The 26,484-nt window shown below is 29.5% G+C and overlaps 1 protein-coding gene and 1 pseudogene across 1 annotated transcript; both read right to left on the bottom strand.

Annotated features, from left to right (window-relative positions):
* Window positions 1-2,520: 2,520 nt before the first annotated feature.
* LOC113858712 (berberine bridge enzyme-like 13) lies at window positions 2,521-4,174 on the bottom strand. The gene has a single exon (XM_027491448.1). It carries the CDS (start codon window positions 4,166-4,168, stop codon window positions 2,594-2,596), a length of 1,575 nt encoding a protein of 524 aa, XP_027347249.1. The 5' UTR covers window positions 4,169-4,174; the 3' UTR covers window positions 2,521-2,593.
* Window positions 4,175-12,748: 8,574 nt separating this feature from the next.
* Window positions 12,749-25,325, bottom strand: LOC113859971 (annotated as a pseudogene).
* Between the last annotated feature and the right edge of the window lie 1,159 nt (window positions 25,326-26,484).

Genomic DNA, 26,484 nt, shown 5'->3' with positions numbered 1-26,484 from the left:
ATATTTTAATTTATTTTTTAAAAAATAAAAAATGTAAAATGATGTATTAAATTAAATTTATTATTTATTTACTATATAAATTATAATTTTTTTAGTTATAAAAAATATTTTTTCTTCTCAAAACTTTTTTTTTCTAAATACCTCAAAAAAGTAATAAAATAAAAAATATAAATTTAAAATATTTAAAATGCTCAAAGAGATATGTGTAGAGGAAAAATAATCATAATTTAAAAATGAAAAAAATTTATTAAGATACCCATAAGTATTTGCATTACCAAATTAATACATATAATTATAAAATATTAAAAAACAATTTTTACAGCATTCAAATTATGCAAATGTTAAAGAGTTTTGAGTCACTCTAAAATTTGGGTATTTTTATGAAAACGTTGCATTGTTCCCACATTTTTATTGAGATTAATGATAGATTTTTTTTTTTTTAAGGTCGTAAAATAGGTTATCTAACTTACATCGAGCTAGTTTAATTTAGATTTCAATTTTTACCAAATTGAGTTAAAAAAATAATTTAAGCGTTCAAGTTTAATTTAAATTTTACATTTTATATTTATATAAATTATGTTTATAAAATTATAAAATAAATAATAAAATAAAATAATAGTTTATATATTTTTACTTCTTATAAATTTTTATTCAATTTTTAAAATAATTTAATAATTTTACTTTAATGAATAATATATTTTCTAAAATATAAACGAAATAAGTAATCACAACTTACATCTAGAATAAATAGTAAATAGATATTAGCATAATTTTCACATATAAGTTATGAATAAAAGAAATTGGAGCTTAATTTGATTACTTAGTTTTTCAAAAGTTGATTGTAACATTTTTGTTTTCTAGTTTTTGTCCATTTTCTGTACCTAACAAAATAAATAATCTCCTACTGAACGCTGCCTAAGATTTTATTAATTAGACTATATACTGCATTAACTAATTAACTTTCTGTATCTAGCAAATTAAAAAAAAAAATAAAAAATCGTCCGAGTGTGTGTTGCCTAAAATTTTGATTAACATCTATGCGTTTTGGACCAAAAATCATTTTGATTAATTTTGAAAGGTTGGTTCCAGCCAGGGTATTCTACCCGTGATATTATAGAATTGAAGAGATAAAGTTTTTAGAATTAAAAAATAAATTGTGAAAATAAAATATTTATACTAGATAGGACATACTCAATCTCAATAATAAAAAAAAGAATCTAAATACCCTTTTAACATTAATCAAACAAGTATCTATCTGATCAGATTAAGAATAAATTAAAAGATAATTAAAATTAATTAAGATAAATAATTAAATCATTATTTACTTAATTAAAATGCTAGAATCTTGATTAGCCCATAAAACTGCCTATAAAAGAAAAATAAAAAGTACAAATAAATGGTTGATTTTTAAATATTTAATAGCATTTATTGTTTCAACTGACATCTGACTTTATCATCGAAATATCTTTTGCAGGTACATTCTTCCACCTAAGACAGAAAAAAACCAACGATACTTGCAAAGACGTCACTTTATCTCACAACAGAAAAATATTAAACAAATCAATGTAATTGTAACAGGAATACTATTAATTTTATATTATATGTTAAAATTTAAATTTAAAAATTTATAGATCTAAAAAAATATTATATTAATAATGAGATTTTTTATATTGATTAAATTTAAGTAAATCATATTTTAAAAAGAAATAACTGGAAAAATATGCTTGATGCTGGAAGACGTTGAGAAGAAAAATAAGTTCAGAGAATTTCTCGTCAAATTTAACATATAAAAAATGATCAATTATAAAATTAAATATATAACGTGCTTATTTCATATTAAATACTTTTGAATTATTTTTTTATTAGTTAATGTATCATACGAGTCTCTATGATCATGTCAAGTTTGTCCAAAATTGTGTACACTGTATACAATATGATAGCTTATGATTGCAGCTCAATGGAAAAATAAAAATATAGTTTTTTGTCTAGTTATGGCGGCATTTTGAAAAGGAGCTGCTAATATTAGTATAAATCTTAAAATTTTTACATTTAATCTAAATTTTTTATTTAACTTATATTTAATATAAAATAATAAATTATAATATATTAAATATAAATTAAATAAAAATAAAAATAAAATATAAATTTTTTAAAATTTATACTAATATAAAAAAATTTCACTATTTTTGTAAATCCTAAAAGACTGTTTCTGAGTTTACTACTATTTTAATTTTGCGTGTCTGATCTGTTTGTTGTCCCTAGCCCAGCAATCGCGGGAAACTTAAATTTACATTTCTTTTAGTGCGTTGGGAACTTAAAAATCCAGTGATGAATGTTGACCAAAAAAACAATATACTATTGAATAAGTAATGCTACAAGTATAAGCAATTTAAAGCAGTCAAATGAAAACTAATTTTGCAAGAGTGCTTCCCTTTCAGATTAATAGTATCCACTGAGAATTTACAAAGCACAGCTTCTTCAAGAATTGGCAATTGCAAATATTACGCATCATTATCATGTAGTAACTATGCCGATGCACATGTTTGCAAATTTCAGTAATTTATTCTACTATTTGGCAATTGACACCAAGCTTTTATAGTGGGGGAATGCTCTGCTCATCCCTAAAAAAGTTTCCAGGATCAACTTTGGCTTTCACTAGTGCCAACCTTTCAAAATTGTTATTGAAATATTTCAAACCCCAAGATTTTGCTTCTTCATAGTTTGAGTTTCCTCTGTTCACACCCAAATCAAGGTCTCTATAATTCAAATATGCTTGTCTAGGCCACTTTGATACATATGGTTCCATATATGCATATAGTTCCCTTATCCAATCTTCATGCTTTGGAGCCTCTTCATTTGAAACCAAATTCACAATATATTGGATTCCATATAAGTTCCCCTCTCTGTGTGGAAATGGAGTTTCTGATTCAGAAATCTTACTCATTATTCCACCATATGGTGAGAGGATCAACTGGGCTGAGTTATCCAAGAGAAGCATCTTCCACAACCCTTCTAATCCATGTAATGGAATAGGTTCCTTCACATAATCAGATTTTGCTTTGAAACTTGGTGATGTTATGTTTCTCTTGAGCAAGACCTCCATGGGTTCATCTTTTGAATAACCTGCGAAGTAAAGGACAGATTGGATCCATGTCATTTGGGTGAAGTTATTGCTTTGCAAACCCAGTTCAGGAAAACTGTTTTGCATCAAAGGAAGGAGATTTTGAGCAGTCCCAAGATACAATCCTGTGAAGGAGACCACCACAGTTTTTCCACCATCAGAAGCTGAATTAACAACTTGCAAAACTGAGTGCAAAAAAAGCTCTGAAGGGAGCTTGGGACCAATAGTTTGCCACTTGTAGAAAAGGTTAGTGGCACCTTGATCAAGGGTCCTTGAGACATCAAAAATTGTCACAATTGAAGGAACAGGTACAATCTTTATTTTCCATGCAGTAATGACTCCAAAGCTTGACCCTCCCCCTCCTCTTATGGCCCAAAAGAGATCTTCCCCCATCAGTGTTCTATTCAATATTTTCCCACTAACATCAATCATTTGAGCATCAATAACATTATCAGCAGCTAGGCCATACTTTCTGAAAATGGTACCAAAGCCACCTCCACTTAAGTGTCCTCCAACACCAATAGTAGCACAACTCCCAGCTGGGAACCCATGCACCTTACTTCTATTTGCAATTGCATAATAGAGTTCTCCAAGGGTAGCACCTGATTCAACCCACGCACTTTCTTCTTCCATGTTAATGCTTATGGACCTAAGGTTGGTAAGGTCAATGATAAGGAATGGAACATACGAGATATAAGAAAGGCCCTCATAGTCATGCCCCCCACTTCTAACTCTAACTTGAAGGCTGTTTTTCTTTGAGCAAAGAAGTGCTATTTGGATGTGAAAAAGGTTATGTGGAGTAACAATAAAGTTTGGTTTAGGGACTGAACTGTTCAGGAATCTGGTGTTTCTTATAGAAGACTCCAAGACGGGTTCATAAGAAGAACTGCTTCTGGTGTATACTACTCCTGAAGTTGAGTTGTTATCTCCTAATGTTGTCTGGAAACATTGAAGGAAACCTTGGCCAATAGAACTAGAAGTTGAAGGGGAAAATGAGATGAAAATGGTGACAGAAAGGAAAAGTAGTTTCACAATTGAAGTGGCCATTTTTGTTTCCTTGCTCAACTTTTCAACTGATTGCAAGTCTGGATATAGAATTTATAGCCAATTCATGTGGCCGCTTGTGGCATATTTGATTGGAGTCGTGCAAAAGAAAATGACCAATTATGATTCTGGAAAATCATCTTTTGTTTTCTAGCAAATATTAATAAAAAACAGATATATTTTAAAAAGTTATTTCATTTTTTTGGTCTTTGACCGATAATCACAGGCATAACTAAAGCTAACCCAAGTCAAGCGTATAAATTAGGCAAGCCTCACAATCAATTAAACCATAAGTAATCACAATTGAATAAAAATAAATAAATTTTATCAATGAATAATTTTAAACATGTATATATAATAGAAAATAAAGGCGTTAATCAACATTTTCTTTTGTTATTATTTTTCCCCTTATCTTATAGGTTTTTTTTGCCAAAATATAGTAAAATTAAAAGTAAATTACTAAAATAGGGTTTTGATGAAACATTTTCTTTATTTAAAGAAGTTTTATTAGGTTGACTTTGAATATCTTTTCTTATCACAACATTCTTTTTTTCATTATTAAAAAAAAGTTCAAAAACTCTTTAGTATAGAAACTCTATTTCATTCTGTAGTTTCTTTTTATTCTTCTTAGACACAGCTTCAAAGATATTATAAAAGTGGATAAAGATAAATATTTTAGATAAAAATAACTTTGTTAGATTATTCACATGTCACTTTCAAACTTATTCTCTCTCCTATGTTTATATACATTAATCGATTAAATATATCGTCATTTATTTTTTAACATAATTTATATTATTAAAATAATAATTATTGTTCTTGTAAGGAACATCATTTTAGGGATGACATTCAAAATGATGAGGCAAAAACTAGTCTACACAAGAAAAGTATTTTACCAAAACTCTATTTCAGTAATTTATTTTTAATTTTCCATATTTTAGAAAGAAAAAAAAACCTTTTATATACCATCTGGTTTTAATTGATAGGATAAAGTAATTTAAAGGTTGAGCTTCGAGAAAAATCAAATTCCTTGACATTTTCATTATCTTCTTTGTCTTTGAATTTATTCCGTTACTTACATAGCAGCCTAACTTCTCTTTCTTTCCTTGTGCGTCACGTAGAATAAATCTAAATTTTCTTATCTTCTAGTATTACAATTTTAAATTATTAAAACTAATTATTTTTATTTTTAAAATGATAAATATAAATTTATTTAATATTTACTTAATAAAATATATTAAATAAATAAGTAAAAAAAAACTTGACAACGTTCGTCCAATTATTCGATGAAAGTCTTCGGTCTAATAAGAAATTTCTCTTAAATAAATGAATTGCTAGCATAGGTCGGCATTTCCATACTCGATATATGAATTTTCAGAACACTTTTAATAGTTAATATTGACATGTTTTTAGAGATAATTTTAAATATATAAAACTGAAAAACATTTATTAAAAAATAATATCCTAAAAATACTAAATAATTATAAATAACATTTGTAAATAAAAATTATCATTTTTAATCATACCCAAACATTAATATTAACACAGCTGATTTTAAACATATCTTCTTACAGCATCACTTTATTAATTATTTTAATACTTTATAAAAAAACATTTAATATTTTATTTATCAAATAAATAAGAAGATTGGGGAAATTTTTGTAAAAATATTTATAATTTTTATATTATTACTACTAAAAAATTGAAGTTATTAAAACAATATGCTTTAAAAAAACAAAACTTTGATTAATGTAATTAGTTAATTATGTTTAAAGTGATTATTCAGTCAAGCTTGTATTAATTATGCGTACAAGTCATACACTAAATGCTTAATGATTTTCACCTAAAAAATGTGAGGGGTGAACACCGCCCCTTTAAAAGTCCAAGGAAGACTTACACACACACAAATTATGACCGTTCTATGTATAATTTATTAATAAATTTCTTATAAGTGTATTTAAAGACACACAATAAAAATTATCGGTAATAAATTTTTATTTAAAATAATAAAATATAAAAAATTTAACAAAATAATTATATTAAATATAATAATTTTTAATAAAATTTTATTATTTATTAATTACTAAATAATAATACTAAATATTACATTATTTATTTTATTAATTATAATATGTTTTGACTAAATTTACGACATTTTCTTAAGAATTTTATGAATTTAAACTTTTATTAATTAGGTAATTTAATTTTATAAATAAGAGTTGTAACAACTTTTTTTATAAAGAATCAACGACATACTGCATTACTTTTTTTAATTCACTTATTTATTCATTAGATATTGTATGTGCAAATTTTAAAAGTATAAATTTTATCACAAATTGTATTTTGACATTCACATTAATAAAATGAAAGAACACCATGAATATTTTTATATATTATCTAATAAATTTTACATAAATTTATATATTTACAAAACTATTCAGCAAGAAGTTCAAAATACAAGCTATTGAAATAATAATTATATTTCTTGCAAAATATAACAAAATAATCTTGATCTATTTCTACACCCTAAACTGGTAAAAGAAATTAATGCTACTATTTCCCAAAATATTCACTTCATCAATCTTCAGCCAAACCTTCCAGTTTGAGAAGTAGATGCATTACTTGTACCCTAAACTGGTATATTTCACAACATTCAACAAAACAACTTCAATTAATTGATGCAGCATGTTCAGCCTATTCCCAGCCCAACTAATGCAAATGCAACAAATCAGTTTCATCTGATTTTACAGCCTAAGTAATCTAGAGGAACTATTTTCCGGTTTAAGAGCGACCTATCCCGAAATCTGGATCCAGCCTAAACCCTAAACACAACATAGCTTAGCATTTTTATCGTTACATGTCTAACCACCTAAACATGTAACTCGGCTTTAGAATGATAAAAATCACTATGATGCAACACAACTAAATCATCATGTTTCAGCACAACAAAATATTCATTCTCAGTAATACAACAATAAATACATTTTTATCCAGCATTATATGCACAACAAATTCTTATATTTTCAATTTCAATAGTTTCAGCCAAACATATTATTTTACACAGCTTCAATAACTTAATTATATACAAATTCTAACAGCAATACCAAGCATTTCAGTACATAATATCCAATAAAACTAAGTAGCTCAAAATATTAACTAAATGTCCCAGCACACATTCTCGACTCAGAAATTACAGCATTCCAGCATATTATATTCTAGCATGATTTTTCTAAACAATTATCAAACAACAAAGGAATCTACTTAACTACCCAAACTCCATATTTTTAGCCCAAAGTTAACTCCTACAACCCATTATTCTCAGCTAGAATGAAATCTTTTATATAAACACCTCAGCCTCTACTAAATGAACCAGATCAGATTAGGTAAGCTCCCTTTATCTTGAATGAGTTCCAAAATAGTTCTTCTAGTGAGTTATGTAGAGAGAGATCGACCGTTTTGGATGTGGAATACAACTTGAACTGTTCAGATCTACTCAGAACAACCCAATTTAAGTCTCTTAAGAAAGAGAGAGAAGAAACAAGGTAAAATTAAGAACTGAGCTCCGAGAACTCACCTAGACCTCGATGAGATAGAAAATCTCGCTTTAATTGAGAAGGAATTCAGCTTTAAGGAAGAGTAATAGGAGAGAGAACAGAGAGAAAAGTTGTCTGGTGAGAAAATGAAGTTTCTGGGTGCTGATGCCCTTTAAATACCCCTCTAGTGCGCGCGCTCTCGCTCAAGCGAGAAGTAACTCGCTAGAGTGAGCTCGACTCTCGCCTGGGCGAGAAAACCAGATAGTGGAACCTCTCAAATTTCTGATATTCTTGCCTGGGCGAGCATCATTCTCGCTTGGATGAGATTGCGTCCAGAAAGCTACCTATTACTCCTGCGACATCTCACTTGAGTGAGATCACCTCTCGCCTAGGCAAGGGGACAGCTAGGGTGATCCTATCTGTTCTCGCTTGAGCGAGAACACTCTAGGATTCCTAATTCTGCACGACAACTTCTCGCTTGAGCGAGTTTTTCCTCGCTCGAGCGAGACATCTTGCATTCAAAACTCTTAATTTCTCTCTCAAATGAAATTATATTAGTTCTCGATTATACTTCCTAGCTTATTTCATGTACAACACACTTAACAACAAATTTCTAACCTTTCTACTCATCACACTCAACAGCATCATAATACATCATTCAATATATATATATATTGCTCATCACATTACAATTATACAGCTTTCACATTTACATTATAATATATATAGATAATTTATACACTTTAAGCATACACAGCACAATTCAAATAAAATAATAAATACACCGATCTGATAAGAGTTAAATGTATGAACTATTATTTTTCTTCAGGGTTCCTATATATAGTAGATGTGATTTAAAATTTGTGTATTTTATAATTTAATAATATAATTGATTTTGTCTCTGTACCTATGTTTTAATTAATACGATAAATTGTAACTTTTATATTGATTATATATATATATATATATATATATATATATATATATATATATATACTAAATTTTACTACAAACTTACATTTAAACAAAAAAAAAAACATAAATTACATTATTTTAAACTCACTTATAAATAAAATTAGTTCTACAAAATTAAGTTGATTAAAATCAACTTTACAAATATTTGTTCAAATACATATTTAATTTTCTTCCCTTTTTTTTTCTCTAGTCTCTTTTCCTTTATTTTTTTATCTTTTTTTTTCTTTCTTTAAATATCTTTCTTCTTCATTTCCTCTTTTCTCTTTACGGTTTCAACCTCTTTCTTTCTCTTTTATACTTCTCTATTTATTCATTATTTATGAAAAAATATATCATTATTAGTCATTTAGTTTTTTACACAATTTTATAATTTTAAAAAAAATTTAAATTTTTATTAATGTTTATTTTCAGTAAAATTTTAGATTGAAATAGTATTTTTAGTACATGATTTTTAAAATTAAATAAAAATAATTAAATTAATATATCTAACTGAAATATTAAAAAAACTTAAATTATTTTATCCAAACAAAATATTTAATGAAAGAAAAGCATGATAATGAAACTATTGCCCTCTGATATTATGGGCCTTTGTCAATTTAATCTAACCGTAGGCATAGTTAATATTTCATTTGATTTAGATTATTATTAGTGTTCTCGCCAACTGTGAATATTTCTTACACACTCAAATCTGAAATTGATTATTAAGTTTGTAATTTTGTATGCATTGTGGGAAAATAATAGGATGCAAAGGTCAGAGTTGTATTGAGTATTAACAAAAAATGGTTGGGCTGAACAAAACACTCACACATATTCAATGTTCGTACAGCTTTGTTAATTCAGTCAATGTCCTTACATTATTAAAACATTAATTTATTGGTTGACAATAAAGTACTTATAAATTTAAATAAAATCACTTTCACACAATTGAATACCTTATTGAGGACACGCTATAATGAGTTTTGTCCAGATATATTGAAGGGGAAAAATAAAATATAAAGTTTGTCTATTGTGACTGTCTATCATTTTTAACTTCTATATAACATCGAATATTGAAATTTCATCTAGCATTAATCTATAGTCAAATGGTAGTAGAATATATATATATATAAGTTCTTTATGTTTTTTCTATTAGTCCATCTAAATTAAAATGTCGAAACTTTCATTGGGTCTATTATTTTTATTATATAGTACTCATAGATATTAATGGACAAAAGTCATACAGAAGACTATCAAAGAGACATGTAATTAAGAAAAAACTTATAAAGAGTAAATGATAACATTTGAAAAAAAAAATTAATTAAATGCGAAATTATCAAGGACAAAAAATTTACTTTGATGCATGCCGGCCAACACTGATTTATAGTATATATATATATTAACAAAAGGAGATTAATGGTTGAGAAAGTTTATCCCTTATTTTGACTGAATAATAAAAAAAATATTAATTTTCTAAAAAGAAAAATACTGTATAGATAAGTTCAAGTAGAAAAATGATTTGTAAATAATAAGGGAGGTGATTATTATATTTGGAGAGAACAACAAATAAAAAAGTAAAATTATATATAATTTCACTCACGTTCTCATCCTATGTTTGTGAATAGGGTTATATTTCTTACACTTCACCGTAGCTACTTTAACATTTTTTTCTAATAAAAAACATACCACACATTTTTTTTATCTCATATTCTTTTATGTCATCATTTTAGAAACTGTCTTTTTTTCTTTTTGGTCAAAGAAAGAGTCTTATTAACCAGTATTTTAAGATCAATTGTTAAGAAATTAAAAATTATGTTAAAATGTAATAAAAATTATATGAGAAAGTACATTAATAATATTTTATGATAAAAAAATTTCAGTTTTATTTTCCTGATCACTGCCTTAGCATTTACCTTTTTTAAAAATTATTATGAAAATGTGAAGTGAGAATAATATTACTCTTAATTTACACTAAGTCCAACATTTCACAAATAATTTCTTGATAAATCTATACCATCAACATGTAAATTTAATTATATATATATATATATATATATATATATATATATACATCTAAAAAAAGTATTTTTAAAACTTGTCTCAAATTGCTGGCATGTTTACGTATTTAGATTTTCATTTTAAAAATTATAAATTTATATTTATTTTAACATTATTATAATTTTTATATTAAATTTGTATATACAGTATTTTTAATATAGGTACAGCTAGTTTATTATAATGCAAGATTAATGCTATTTTAACTCACAAAATGAATATTTACACTAGACACCCAATATATTTGGGTTTTAAAATATTTTTTGAAAAATTATTTTATATATAAAATTATTTAAATAATACTAATATAACAAAAGATAATATAACACCCAAATACTTTTTGTGTATGTTGTAGATACCCGTTTTGATGTTAAAATAGAATTGTTGTAAATGCAAGGACAGCTAAAACGGATTACAACACGAAAATCATAACCTTTCTCACGTCATTATTCTTTGTAAAAACAAAATCAATTCATGATGTTGTACAACACGTCAGGAATCTAACGTTTCCTGAGACCTCAAATGTAGTAGCAATCACGCATGCAGTATTTCTAGTCACATGCATAATCGAAATTTTGTATGGAAGGATATTAAAGATGGATCTAAAATTTTTTAGGTGAAATGAAAAATAGTTTATAGACCATAAAAGAATAGTAGTTTGGGCATTAAAAATATGTAGTGATTTAACTGGACATTTTTTAGTAAATGATTGTGACAATGTGTTAATTATTCTAGTTTATTGTGGGTGTGAGTGTTGGAAGTTAGGTATGACAGATTAGCTTCATTTATTTAGCGTCTATCAGTTAGGTATGCAAACATCGCGAAAATGCTTCACACACTACTATATTGAAAAATTGTGTGAGGCATTTCCGCAATTATTTGCAGTGATGAGGAATGTTAAATCTTGTATATTGGAAAATAGTTTTTATGATGATACTAGGTGAGTTTGAGATGTTAGTTGACAAAGATGACTCTTTCAATATGAGATCTCAAGCTTTAATCTTTTGTTAGAACTTATGGATAGAGTTTCTATTAAGGTACTATAAAAAGATAAATGGGTATAGAGAATAGATTTTTCAAGTTGTTATTCAGTGCAATTTGCGTATTCATGGCTATTTGAACTTTTTGGTGGTCCTAATAGTGTAGATCAGTGTACGGCTGACGCCTTACAAAGGCTATGAAGAATGAAGGTCCCTCTTAAGTGTTTGGTATTTTCTTGATAATTGTTGTTGAATGTATTTTTCTGTAAAGGTTTGCTGATTGATCATGATGTTTAAATTGATGATATAACTTGTTACTTCTGTCATGGTTTGGAGGAACTTTTTAACGTGCTCAATTTCATCTCAAATCTGGTACTTTACTGCGCGTTGGCTTAGATTCTCACTGATTTTGTATTCAGATTTATCTACTCACTTGTTTTCTTAGGTTGATGTTGGAGTTGTAGTAAAAGAAAAGAGATATGTTTATTAATTGTTTAGGTAAGTATAGTGTGGTCTTTGTAGTTATATAAAAATAAAATTTTATTTTCCAATGATATTTTAGATGAGAATGAAGTCCTAAATTCTATTATTCTGAGGTCCTAGAAAATCTCACTGGTTTTGCCTTCAGATTTATCGACTCACTTGCTTTTTTAAGTTGGTGTTAGTTGTAGTAAAAGAGAAGAGATATGATTATTAATTATTTAAGTAAGTATAATGTAGTCTTTGTGGTTACATATAAATAGAATTTTATTTTCCAATAATATTTTGGATGAGAGAGAAGTCCTAAATTCTATTATTCTGAGATCGTGAAAATAACTATCACTTATTAGTGATTGATATCTAAACTCACGAATCCGTTTTAACTTTACATAAGTATGTTTTTACTTTTTATTTTTTATTTAGTATTAATTTTTTTTTAACTTTGTATAAGTATTAGTTTTTTTTTCTGTGTATATGAATTTTAAATTTTCCTTAAACTCTCTCTAATAATATATATTTTGCCTATAAAAAAAATTTATTATATATTAGACACAAACAAACAGAATAATTTCAGAGCCATCACTCTAATATGGCAGCGTAGGGATGCTTTGTTCGTTCCTGAAGAAATTGCCAGGATCAACCCGAGTCTTGATTCCAACCAACCTATTGAAGTTCTCCTTGAAGTACTCGACCCCATAAACACTACCTTCAGAGTAGCTGTTCTTACCATTATTGTGATTGACACCCAAATCAAGATCCTTATAATTGAAGAAAGCTTGTCTTGGGTTCTTTGACACAAAAGGGGTCATGTGTTGATTTGCTGCCTTTTTCCCAGGTTGATTCCAGTTTGCTTGGTATTTAACCTTCCAAAGGTTGCCAGCTCGATGAGGGAAAGGAGTGGCTGTAGATGCAATCTCAGCCATTCTTCCGCCATAAGGATTGAAATATAGCTTTGCACCTACCAATTCAATCATCTTCTTCCAAATCCCTTCCAAACCCTTTTTGGGAATTGGTTTCTTTACATAATCAGATTTCCTTTTCAAGTAGTTGACGGATTGAGACTGTCTATCAAGTAAAATCTCAATGGGTGAAGCAATATCAATATTATGCCAAAACAGCACTGATCTTACCCAGCTTGTTTCAATGCAATCTGATTGCTTCAAACCCAATTCAGGAAACCTCTCATTCATGAGAGTATCGAGACTTTTCGAGTCTCCAAGGAATAAGGCTATGAATGTAGCCGTCACAGTCTTCATTCCATTTTGAGTACCGTTTACCACGTCCAATATAAGCCTAATGAAGAGGTCATTGTCAATTTTTGGTGCAACATGTTGCCATTTGTATACTATATTTGTGCATTTTGCTCCAGGGTCCTATGAACTTGAAAAACAGTCACTGTCTAGGGAACACGAACTAGCTTGAGTTTGTAGGAAAGTACAACTCCAAAGCTAGCTCCACCACCACCTCTTATAGCCCAAAAGAGATCTTCACCCATAGATTTTCTATCAAGAATTCTTCCATGAACATCCACTATTTGTGCATCAATAACATTATCCACTGATAGACCATACTTTCTCATCATATTACCATAGGTAGGAGGCCACTAATGTGGCCTCCTACCCCAACAGTGGGACAAACTCCAGCTGGGAACCCATGAATCTTGCTTTTCTCGGCAATGTTATAGTAAACTTCACCGAGAGTTGGACCAGCTTGTATTGAAGCTGTTTCATTCTCTATGTCAACCTCAACGGCTCGGAGATTGAACATGTCAAGGATGAAGAATGGCATCTCAGCTACATAAGTAGGAATGGAAACATGTCAGACCACGCCAGACTATACTCTAAACAGGGCCTGTTACATAATTATTAGGCCTGAGCCTAGCCTGTTACCTGTTAAAGGCTTTATTTTAGGCTTGACCTGACCTGTTTAAGTGGCCTGACCTGGCCTAAAGCCTGTTAAAAAAAATATATATTAATAAAAATATAAATATTTTATTATTAAATTAGTTTATATTTTTTTTAATTTCTATCTATGTTATTAATAATTATAATAATATTAATATAATTTTATAAATAATTTTTAAAATATTATTTAAGTATTAATTATAAATATTTTATATTAATAAAATCTATATTTATATTTTTCTTGATTTATTTTTAAAAATTATATAAATAGTAAATATTTTAGTTTTATTTTAGAAACATATTTTGTTTGCTTAAAGACATATTATATTCAACAAATAAAGTTACAGTAAACATATAAATTTGATAAAAAAAAAAAATAACATTCACACAATTTATTGAATCAATTAAAAGAAAATTACTATATTTTAAAAAATAAATAAATTTAAATTTAATACAATATATATATATATATATATATATATATATATATGTAGAAATAGTACTTTAAAATTTTCTATATAAGGAGGCCTCGACTATATTGTGAGGTACCCTTTCATTTCAGCAAGATAAGAGAGATTTAAGAGAGAGAAGCTCTGAGAGAAAAACTTCTTGTAAGCCTTCTTCTTCTTTGAGATCTTTCAATAAAATTTGCTGTTTCAAATTATTTTCCTCTCTTCTCCCTCTTAGCCGGTCCTGTTCGGACTACCGTCGCTCCGGCTTTCTTCTCTTCTCCCTTCACTAGATCTGTGTTGGTTATACCACCGTTCTAGTTTCTTTATGAGCTAACTGTTTTACATATTGCACTTTTAATTTCTGCATATCATTTAGTAGTCCTGCTACTGCCTACTTTCCTTTCAGTCTTTTAATTTACATATTTTTATTTCTTTGATCCACTTCTTATAATCTGGTATCAGAGCCTGATGGGGAAGTAGGAATATAACTGTTAATTGTCTGTAACTATGTTCTTCTGGATCTGGACTTTAAATTCCTTTATGAAATTTCTGTAATCATGGTTTATAGGCTGGACAGCTGACAGGCCCTTCGGGTGAGATCAGTAATGATCGTCCCTGTCTGTAACAACGCCACGAACTAATGATACCGAAATATTGCTTTTGTACAGTTCTTTGTTTTTAGAAAATCCTTTACTGGAAGTACAGCAGTTCTTCGTTCTTTTGAATAGGGCTGTAGCAGTAAGTCCCGTATAGTTGAAAGGGCAGTAAGGCTAATTTGACGATGCTGTATTCAAAAGAAACAAAAGAACATAAGAAGCTGGTGGCTATAGTAAAAGAATTTTCAGAATTTAAAAAAAAAAAAAAAAAAAAAAAAAAAAAGAAAGTCCACAAATAACCAGATCCAGTTGAATAAGTTATAAATAATTAACAGATGTATTGTTATGGAACCAAATGAGGGTGATGAGCCAGATGTTTTTATATTATGTCTAGACTCTTACGCTCTTTCTCTCGCATTTCCTTTCGTTCTGGCTCCAGTTCCTCCTCCTCCTCTCCAACTAAAACCAATCTCTTTAATGACCAGGAGAATCATTCTCCTGAAATTACACCCAAACACAACCTCTTCGACGAAGAAGTTCGTTTTGAAGAGATCAACCAAAGTATGGATGACTGGACCATCCCAGTCATTCCTCAGGATACTTTATATGTTCCTGAAGACCAATCTAAGAAAAACAGTTCTGATTATATTATCAAGACTGTTGAAAATAATATCCCTTTAGGGAAAGGTATTGGGGAAGAATTTCATCTCCTGTCTAAATCCTCCCTCAATGACCATAAAAGAAAGTACAAGTACCTTCACATAGGATGTGTTCAGGTAGCAATTAAACCTTTGATAGACATAGGCATAGATGCTGCTGTCTTAATTTGTCTCAGAGACATTCGTCATAATAAATTTGATGATTCTCTCATAGGAACAGTTGAAACCAGTCTCGGTCAAGGTCCGATTTATTTTAACTGTTTTCCCAACAAAACTGTGAGTCTTATGGATGAACACATCCTAGACTCCTTATTTCTTAATATTTGCTTTCATGGGTTAGACATGAAAGAGGGATCTATTTCCGCCGCATTAATCTATAGGATTCAGTATAAGGTCATGAATTCTTGTGCCTCTAGAGTCCTTCTCAAGCCTCAAAAGGGAGAAACTACTTTGTTTATCACTGATATGACAAAGGCTAATGTTTCTCTACCTAGAATTATTAAATGGGATGAGATTACTCTCCCAGAAAAATGGGTGATGGATAAAGCCTCACCTAGTGTTCCTCGTCCTGCTCCTCAAATACAGGACATCTCACAGGACAATTCTGGAAAGGTTGAAATAACCTTTGATAGGAGAAACTCTTTCTCCTCTAGGATAGATGCTTATAGTAATCGATCTGATTTTGTCTCTGCTAGGAGATCTTTTTCTTCTAGATCTTATGTTAGACCTGATATTCCTAGGTCTGTTAATCATGACCCCTCTCTAAATCTTCAAGGTTTAGACACTTCTTCTAGGATTCCTAGAAATGTTTATCAAACTTCTGAAAAAGAAGACGAAAATCAGAGTATCCAATCTCCAACTTACTCTTCCCTTAATGAGTCTTATGATGTTATCTCATAAATTCATTATAGATAAGGAAACCCTTAGGAAAGACTTTTACTCTGAGGATTGGAAACCTCAAAGAGAGTGGTTCTTTCAAAATTATAGGAGAAAAAACAGGTCTGCTATCCAAGAGAAATTCTATCAATTTCTCGAAAAAGTCAAACAAAATATTCCATTCTTTGATTGGTATCATGCTTATACCATTCGAAATAATATTAATTATCCCTGGCAAGAAGATGTTATTAGTACCTCCTCTGCTAATGTTATAACCTGGCAAATCAAAGATGGACAAATAGTCCAAAGTGATTTACCGCCCACATCTCAATACCAATTGCCTAATTTGAAAGACAAAGGCGGTAACCCTGTTACTGCCACTCCTTTCAAGTCTAAAAGTGCTGATGAGTCTATCACTCCTCATGACATCCAAGGCCTTATGGAACAGGCCAATTATACCAATAAATACCTTCAGGTTTTAGGAGAGAAAATCTCTGTTAATCCTGTCAAAACGAAAATTGAAGAAACTGCTTCTTCATCCTCCCAACCACAACTAGAAAAACCTCTTTTTAAACCTTTTAAGATTAGCGCCAAAGCTAAGCAGAAAATCTTAGAACTTAGGCAAAAAGAGAAAACCAAAATAAATGAGGAAAACCAAAACGAGTTGCTTAGTAAAATTACTAGTCTCCTCACTACCATTCCCGACACTCCTCAACCTTCTGAAGAATCTAGTGCTAAACCCAGGACTAGGTCTCTTGCCAAAACTATCAATGCCATCTCTAAGGCTGATTCAGAACATTGTTCTGAAACAGACTCTGTTTTAGCCATTAATCCTATCAATAATTGGAAAAATTCTTCCAAGCTTTATTATAATAGAGCTACTGCTCCTGATCTTATTTTAGAAGAAAAACAAGATTTTATTCAAAGTTTTAATTCTAATGATATTTATATTTGGAATATCGATGGATTATCTGAATATAATATCATTGCCAAACTTCAAAATATGTCGGTTGTCGCTATGGGCTATTTTACTAACCAAAATATGCCTGAAGACACCATTGTCTATATTCTTGTTGCCGGTTTTACTGGCCAACTCAAAGGTTGGTGGGATAATTATCTCACTGAAGCTGACAGAGATAACATTCTCTCTGCAGTTAAAATTAATGATAAAGGGAAAACCATTGTCAGTGACAATGAGCATCTCCCTGATGCTGTGTATACGTTATTATACACAATATCCCAACATTTCCTAGGTGATCCTTCTCTTTGGAGGGAAAGATCTGGTGAGTTACTTTCAAAACTCAAATGTGATTCCTTAGAACATTTCAAGTGGTATAAAGATACCTTTATGTCTAGGGTCCTTACTAGAGAAGATTGCAACCAAGCCTATTGGAAAGAAAAATATCTTGATGGTCTTCCTAAAGCATTCGGAGATCTTATTAGAAGTAAACTCCGAAGTCGTTCTCCTACTGGAGAAATCAATTATGATAATTATGATTATGGTCAACTTACTGCTATCATTATCCATAGCGGTATTAAAGTTTGCCAGAAAGATAAACTCCAAAAACAACTTGCTAAAGAAAAAGCTTTGAGCAAGAAAGAATTAGGGTCATTCTGCGAACAGTTTGGTCTTCCATCCTGCTCTCCCAAAAGGAAGAAACATGCCCCTAAGAAAGAGGCTGTAGAACCTTACAAAAAGCCCTATAAGCGCAGGTACAATAGAAAACCCAGTCCTAAGAAACAAGGGGATAATGTCATCCCCACCAATATTCCCAAAAAACCCAGAACAGGCGTAACCTGTTACAATTGTGGTAAACCTGGCCATATTAGTAAGTATTGCAGGCTAAAGAAAAAGATTAGTAGCCTCAATCTAGAGCCTTCTTTAGAGGACCAAATCAATAATCTCCTGGCTAATACCTCTGATGAAGAGGAAGATTCTAATAAAGAATCTGAAGAAGAGGTCAACCAAATTCAAAATGATGACCAAGCTTCTTCTTCTGACAGTGATGAAACTCCAGAAATCAATGTTTTGACAAAAGAACAAGATCTTCTTTTTGAAGCTATAAGCTCTATTTCGGATTTTCAAGAAAGAAAAGAATTTTTAAACAAATTCAAAGAGGTTTTAGAAAATAAACCTAAACCTAAAGAATATTTTACTTCAAATAAATTCGATATTACAGATATTTTCAAAAGGTTAGAAAAGAATTCTAATATTAAACCAACCACTATTCAAGATCTCCAGATTGAGATAAATAATCTCAAGAAAGAAATCAGAGAAATCAAAGATCAACAACAAATTCACCAAGTTATTCTTTCTCAGTTAGATGATGATTCTGACATTGAGAAAGAAGAACTTCCTGAGGATAATGATTCTGTAAAGGTTGACTCTGGTAATCCAGAAGAAACTTTTATGTGTTTGATCAACAAGGTCAAAATACAAAAATTTTACATTAATATCAGAATCGTTATTGATGATTTTGTTCTTGACACTTTGGCCCTTTTTGATACAGGTGCTGATTCAAATTGTATTTTAGAAGGTTTAATTCCTACAAAATATTTTGAAAAAACCTCTGAAAAACTCAGCACTGCTAGTGGTTCAAAACTGAAAATTAATTATAAGCTTTCTAAAGCTGTAATTGAAAATCAAGAACTTAAGATTGAAACAAACTTCCTTCTTGTTAAAAATTTAAAAAATGAAGTGATTTTGGGAACACCTTTCATAAAAGCTCTTTTCCCTTTGCAAATTTCGAAAGATGGTATATCCACTCGACATTTAGGGAAACAAATAACCTTCAAATTTTCTAATAAGCCTTTTACAAAAAATATTAATTTTATTCAAAACAAAGTTAATCAGATTAACTTTTTAAAAGAAGAAGTTTCTTTTGCTAATATTGAAAAACAATTAAGTAGTTTTTCACTTCAAAAGAAAATCCAGTCACTTTTAAACAAAATCCAAACTTCTATATGTTCTGACCTACCCAACGCTTTCTGGAATAGGAAAAAACATATTGTCAGCCTCCCTTATGAATCTGGATTCAAAGATACCCAAATTCCCACTAAAGTCAGACCAATTCAGATGAATGAAGAACTCCTCCATTACTGTCAGAAAGAGATTACAGATCTCTTAGACAAAAATCTTATCAGGAAAAGCAAGAGTCCTTGGTCTTGCTCTGCTTTTTATGTTAATAAACCTGCTGAGATTGAAAGAGGTACTCCCAGACTTGTTATCAATTACAAACCCCTCAATCAAGCCCTTCAATGGATTAGGCATCCTATCCCCAATAAAAAAGATCTTCTTAACAGACTCAATTCTGCTAAGATCTTTTCAAAATTCGATATGAAATCGGGATTTTGGCAAATCCAAATTTGCGAAAATGATAGGTACAAGACTGCCTTTACTGTTCCCTTTGGGCATTACGAATGGAATGTTATGCCCTTTGGTCTAAAAAATGCTCCTTCTGAATTTCAAAAAATCATGAATGACATTTTCAATCCTTATTCAAAATTTGTCATTGTCTACATTGACGATGTTTTAATTTTTTCTCAATCCATTGATCAACATTTTAAACATATAAATGTTTTTATCAATGTTATTAAACAAAACGGTCTTGCCGTTTCAAAATCAAAAATTAGTCTCTTTCAAACCAATATCAGATTCCTTGGACATAATATCCACCAAGGTACCATTATCCCTATCAGTAGGTCCATTGAATTTGCTGATAAATTTCCTGACAGGATCCTTGATAAAACCCAATTACAGAGATTTTTGGGATGTCTCAATTACGTTGGGGATTTCATCCCCCACCTAAATAACATCATCAAGCCTTTACATGATAGGCTTAGGAAAAATCCTCCCCCTTGGACTGATGTCTATACTAATGTCGTTAAAGAAATCAAAAACAAAGTCAGGAAGATAAATTGCCTATATCTTCCCATCCCCCAAGCCTTCAAAATCGTTGAAACTGATGCCTCAGACATAGGTTATGGAGGTATTCTTAAACAAAAAATCAAGTCTCATGAGCATATCATTGCATACACTTCAAAACATTGGAATTCTGCACAACAGAATTATTCTACTGTTATATCATTGCATACACTTCAAAACATTGGAATTCTGCACAACAGAATTATTCTACTGTTAAAAAGGAAGTTTTGGCAATTGTTTTATGCGTTTCAAAATTCCAATCTGATTTATTAAACCAAAAATTTTTAATTAGGGTAGACTGCAAGTCTGCCAAAGAAATTTTACAAAAGGATGTTAAAAATCTTGCCTCAAAACAAATTTTTGCGAGATGGCAAGCAATTTTAAGTGTTTTTGATTTTGACATAGAATATCTCAAAGGCACTTCAAACTCCCTTCCTGATTATCTTACCCGTGAATATTTACAGGATAAGTAAGATGCCTAGAAAGGCAGTTACCCCTCCTAGGGGAGGAACCACCAGAGGCGGCAAAGTCAGATTAGCTCTGACTCTAAATAAACCAAGACCACAATCTGCTTCAGCAGATTCAAAAACCTCTTCTTCTGGGTCATCGACCCCCATTGAGTCATCGACTCAAAAGGCAATCCAAGTTGTTGAGTCATCAGCTCAGCAATCTGGAACTCCAAAAGAATCCTCCAAAAAGACTGATTCTGTTGTCAAAACCACCAAACAAACCAAAACAGACTATGCTCTCCCAATTAGTACGCTTTTAGCTATCCAACAAGGAAGCTTAAGTAGCCTACCAAATAAATCTTGGGCAGACATTGCCTCTGAAGAAGATATGGAATTAGATTTAGCAAGCCTAAACACTATACTCCAGACCTTCAACCAAACCCAAAAAACAATAACCAATAAAACAGAAGGGACCCTTGACCTTCAAAAGGGAAAACAAAAAACTTCAAACCCAAGCCATTATGTAGCCAAAGGAAAATTCTCCTCAGTCATACAAATGGAACCTGAATTTTGGGACAAAAACCCATACAAGGCAATTACTAAAGTCTTCCCACCAGGATTTCATTTCAGACCATATCAGGCTAATAAAACCAGACAGTTTTATGAGTTTATCTTAGTGGATTCAGATTCTGTTTCCATTAAGCATTACAAGGACCACAAGGATTCGTCAGTTACAACCCATTCAACAATACAAATCCTGAAAGTCTTAACTCCAAAGGCTTTTGGAAAAAATTTAAATTCTTATAAAAAGTTTTCCCAACCATTTGATCCAGTAGGATATAATTATTGAGACTACATTGACGCATGGACAAGAACTTTCTGGTTCCAAAATAAACTTAACCGACATTCTTGGTTAATATATTTTAAAAAAGAATCAGAATTATAACTTTCCAAATTAGTTCCTCCAATGGTGGGATTATTTTGGACCAATTGAAGAAATCCTTCCCACTCCTGTCAAAGAAGGATACAAAATTTACAAGGGCAGATATCTGCGAGAATCAAGAATTCCAGCAGATCTTAAATACTTCTCTGATTTTGCCCTGGCATGGGTATTCTCATGGCAATACAGGTATGGCAAGACAGAAAATGAAGACATTCTCCCATTGTTACACAGGTATTCCTTTGTAAAATGGTGGAATCAATTCAATGCGGAACATGCCGGACCAGAAGGAGTTGCTGAATATTTTGGGAAAAATCCCAAATTATTAAATCTTGCTGACCCAGCAACATTCCAATTCCTTAATCAGAAATCCAAAATTGCAGCATTCTTATCAGGATGCGATACCAAAGAGAAAATGAAGAAAAATCTTCAAGATGTTCTCCTGTTATTGCAAAGCCAAGAAGAAGGAGAATCTTCTAACCAAAATGCCAATATTGAAGAAAATCAAAATGAAGATGATTGTTTCGGTATTGACATTCAGGATCTTTAGAAACAGGTACTATAGTTAATAGTTCCAGTCACCAACCGGAACTGTAGAAATAGTACTTTAAAATTTTCTATATAAGGAGGCCTCGACTATATTGTATATATATATATATATATAACGACAATAATAATAACTATTAAATTAAAAAAATAATTATAAAATGTTTAATTTTATTTGTTTCACTAATTTTTTATTTTAAATTAACAAATAAATATAAAATTAACTACATTATAACATTAATATAATATAGAAAATATTACTGATACAATAAATTAAAATATATACTTATATATTACATATAAATTGATAAATAACTAATAATTTAATTAAAACACGTGCAAGTTACAAAAATATATGTTATTATATAATTTATTTATAATTATATTATTTATATTATTTGTTACATGGTCTGATTACATATATATATATATATATATATTATAATAAATTTTTTATTCTATTTTCTTATCATTTTTTATAAATTTTTCCTTTTAAATAAAATATAATTTATATTTAAGCAATTTTTATTTATTATAAATATAAAAAATTATAACATAATATATTAATATAATAATTAAATATTAATAACAATAAAATTAAAAATATAAAAAATTTATTAAAAGAATATTAATATTTTATTTTTAAATTTTAATTCATTTAGTTTTGATCGTATCTTATTCTTCTTCAACTTGTTTAAATATAACAAATATAATAATTTATAATTAAATAAATTTATTTTTTAAACACTTGTAATTATGTATAAATATTTTTAGTTTTGAATATAATATAATTTTTATTTATTATAAAAAAAATTATAATATAATAATTAAATGTTAATAATAATAAAATTAAGAATATAAAAAATAAATTAATATAATATTATTTTTTTATTTTTAAATATTAGTTTATTTAATTTTGATTGCGTTATAATCTTATTCGAAGACTTTAATGCTCTTGAGCTTGTTCAAATAAATATAATAATTTACTTTATATTTATATTGAAAGTAACTATAAATAATAATAAAACAAAAATAAAAAGTAAACACTAATTAATTAAATTAAATAAATATACATTTAATTCAAAGTAACTATATATAATGACAACAATAATAACTATTAAATTAAAAAAAATAATTATAAAATATTTAATTTTTTTGTTTCATTAATTTGTTATTTTAAGTTAATAAATAAACGTAAAATTAATTACACTATAACATTAATGTAATATAAAAATTATTAGTTTATTACTGATACAATAAATTAAAACACATACTTATATATTACATATAAATTGATAAATTAACTAATAATTTAATTAAAACACATGCAAGTTACAAAAATATATATTATTATATAATTTATTTATAATTATATTATTTATATTATTTATTACATGGTCTGATTATATATATATATTATAGTAAATTTTTTATTTTATTTTGTTATCATTTTTTTAATAAATTTTTACTTTTAAATAAAATATAATTTAAATTTAAGCAATTTCTATTTATTATAAATAAAAATAATTATAACATAATATATTAATATAATAATTAAATAATTAAATTAATAATAATAAAATTAAAAGTATAAAAAATATATTAATATCATTTTATTATTTTATTTCGTTTAGTTTTGATTATGTCTTCTTCCTGTTTAAAAACTTAACTATTTTTTAAATTGTTTAAATATAATAAATATAATAATTTATTATTAAATAAATTTATTATTTAAAAAGTGTAATCATGTATAAATATTTTTAGTTTTTAATAGAATATAATTTCTGTTTATTATAATTATAAATAAATAAAATTATAACATAATATATTAATTTAATAATAACAGAATTAAGAATATAAAAAATATATTATTAAATAACTTAATTATTTTAATATATTTTGACAATTCTATTTTTAAATTATATATAATATATATATATTATACAAGCTGGCCTGTCAGGCTTTATAAACAGCTCAGGCGTGACTTATTTACTTAAACAGACCTTAAAAAAAGCCTAAACCTGATTTGTTTATTAAAAAGGTCAGACCAGGCCAGGCCACAGCCCCTGTCAACTGGCCTGTTTCCCTCCCTATACATAAGACACGCCCTCGTAGTCGTGCCCTCCACTACGAATTTTCATCTGCAAGTTGTGCTTTTGAACACAAACAATGGCTGCTTGTACGTGGGAAACATGTAAGGCTGTGAGTATAAGGAATGGTTTACGGGTTGAGGAGGTGTTGAAACGAAGGTTTCTAATGTAAGCTTGCAACACTGAAGAGAATGAGGAATTACTAGGGGTGAAAATTGCTGAAGTTATGGGGTGAGAGGACTCAGAATTATGGTTTACTAGGCAACGAATTAAAGTGCTGTGTGATGAGTTTTCAGCCAAAGTTGCCCAAGGAAGTGAAAGGAACACAACAATGGGAAGCAGTGATAATTATATGATGATCAACAATTTATTTCCGAAAATTCCATCGTAAAATATGACTATTTGGCCACATCGTTAATTATATGATTGTAGTTGCTACAACCTCTGCGTATCGTCAGTTCTAAAGCAATGTTTTTCTGGTGGTGACTGTTGAAAAGTCAAAAATGGTGTGCCAATTTTCGGTATCTAACATTCGGTTGAATGTTAGCGTTTTCGGTGCCAACGCGTTTTGTTGAAAATCAAACGTTTCATTTGCCTATAAATACGAAGCTCTTCCATCCATTCTACGCATCCCATTTCTGAGAGAACAACTGAAAATATTCAGAGCAAAAACAGAGAAAATAGTTTAGCTTCTGGTACAATTGGGTTACAGGTTGTAAGTCATTTTTGAGTGTTTTGTAAACATTGAGTGTATTCTCTTTTCAGTAATATATCTGCAGCAGTTCGGAGACGTAGGCATTATTGGCCGAACTCTGTTATCAATTTTGTGTGTGCAATATTCCACATTTATTTTTCACTTTCACAAATCTGACATTACAAGAGAATTCGGCGTAATTTTCCCAACAATTGGTATCAGAGATGGTTCAAAATTCTGCAATTTTTGTGAGGTACTGTTCATATGAATAGTAAACTCGCAAGTACTGTTCACGTGAATAGTGAATAGTGAAAAATTTGTCAGCATTACAAATTTGTTCACAGACGTGTTCTAAACACAGTGGTATACAGAAATTGTCAGAAACGATTCTGAGGAGAAGTCAGATTTGAGTAGAAGTGATGGCCGCAGATGAAGGAAAGGTGAAAATTGAAAAGTTCGATGGTACAGACTTTGGCTTTTGGAAGATGCAGATCGAGGATTATCTGTATCAGAAAAAGTTGTATCAACCTCTCACAGGAACAAAGCCGGAGGGCATGAAAGAGGACGAATGGAATCTTCTCGATAGACAAGCCCTTGGAGTCATCCGATTGACGTTATCCCGTAATGTTGCTTGATCTTATGAAGGCTCTTTCCGACATGTATGAAAAGCCGTCTGCTTCAAATAAAGTTTATTTGATGAAGCGGTTATTCAACCTTCGGATGACAGAAGGCGCATCAGTAGCGCACCACATAAATGAGCTCAATACAGTCCTAACCTAATTGAGTTCAGTTGAGATTGAATTTGATGATTAGGTACGAGCATTGGCACTTTTGTCCTCTCTACCAGAAAGTTGGAAGACTACTGTCACAGCTGTGAGTAGTTCGACGGGAGACACTAAGTTGAAATTCAATGACGTTCGTGATCTAATTCTTAATGAAGAAATCCGACGAAGAGAGTCAGGAGAATCATCAACCTCTTCAGTATTGCATACAGAGTCAGGAGGAAGAAATTCAATCAGAGGAAATGGACGTGGTAAATCAAAGGACAGGAGGTCCAAATCTAGAAGTCATCATAGTTTCCACAAATCGAAGGCAATCGAGTGTTGGAATTGTGGGAAATCCGGGCACTACAAGAATCAGTGCAAAAGTGCGCGAAAGAATCAGGAGGCGAAAGACGAGGCAAATGTTG

This window comes from Abrus precatorius, unplaced genomic scaffold (assembly GCF_003935025.1).
Source record: "Abrus precatorius isolate BTA unplaced genomic scaffold, Abrus_2018 Scaffold2, whole genome shotgun sequence".
In the NCBI taxonomy this organism is placed as follows: domain Eukaryota; kingdom Viridiplantae; phylum Streptophyta; class Magnoliopsida; order Fabales; family Fabaceae; genus Abrus; species Abrus precatorius.
The sequence above is the reverse complement of the archived record's forward strand: the minus strand, read 5'-3'. Positions and strand labels throughout refer to the sequence as shown.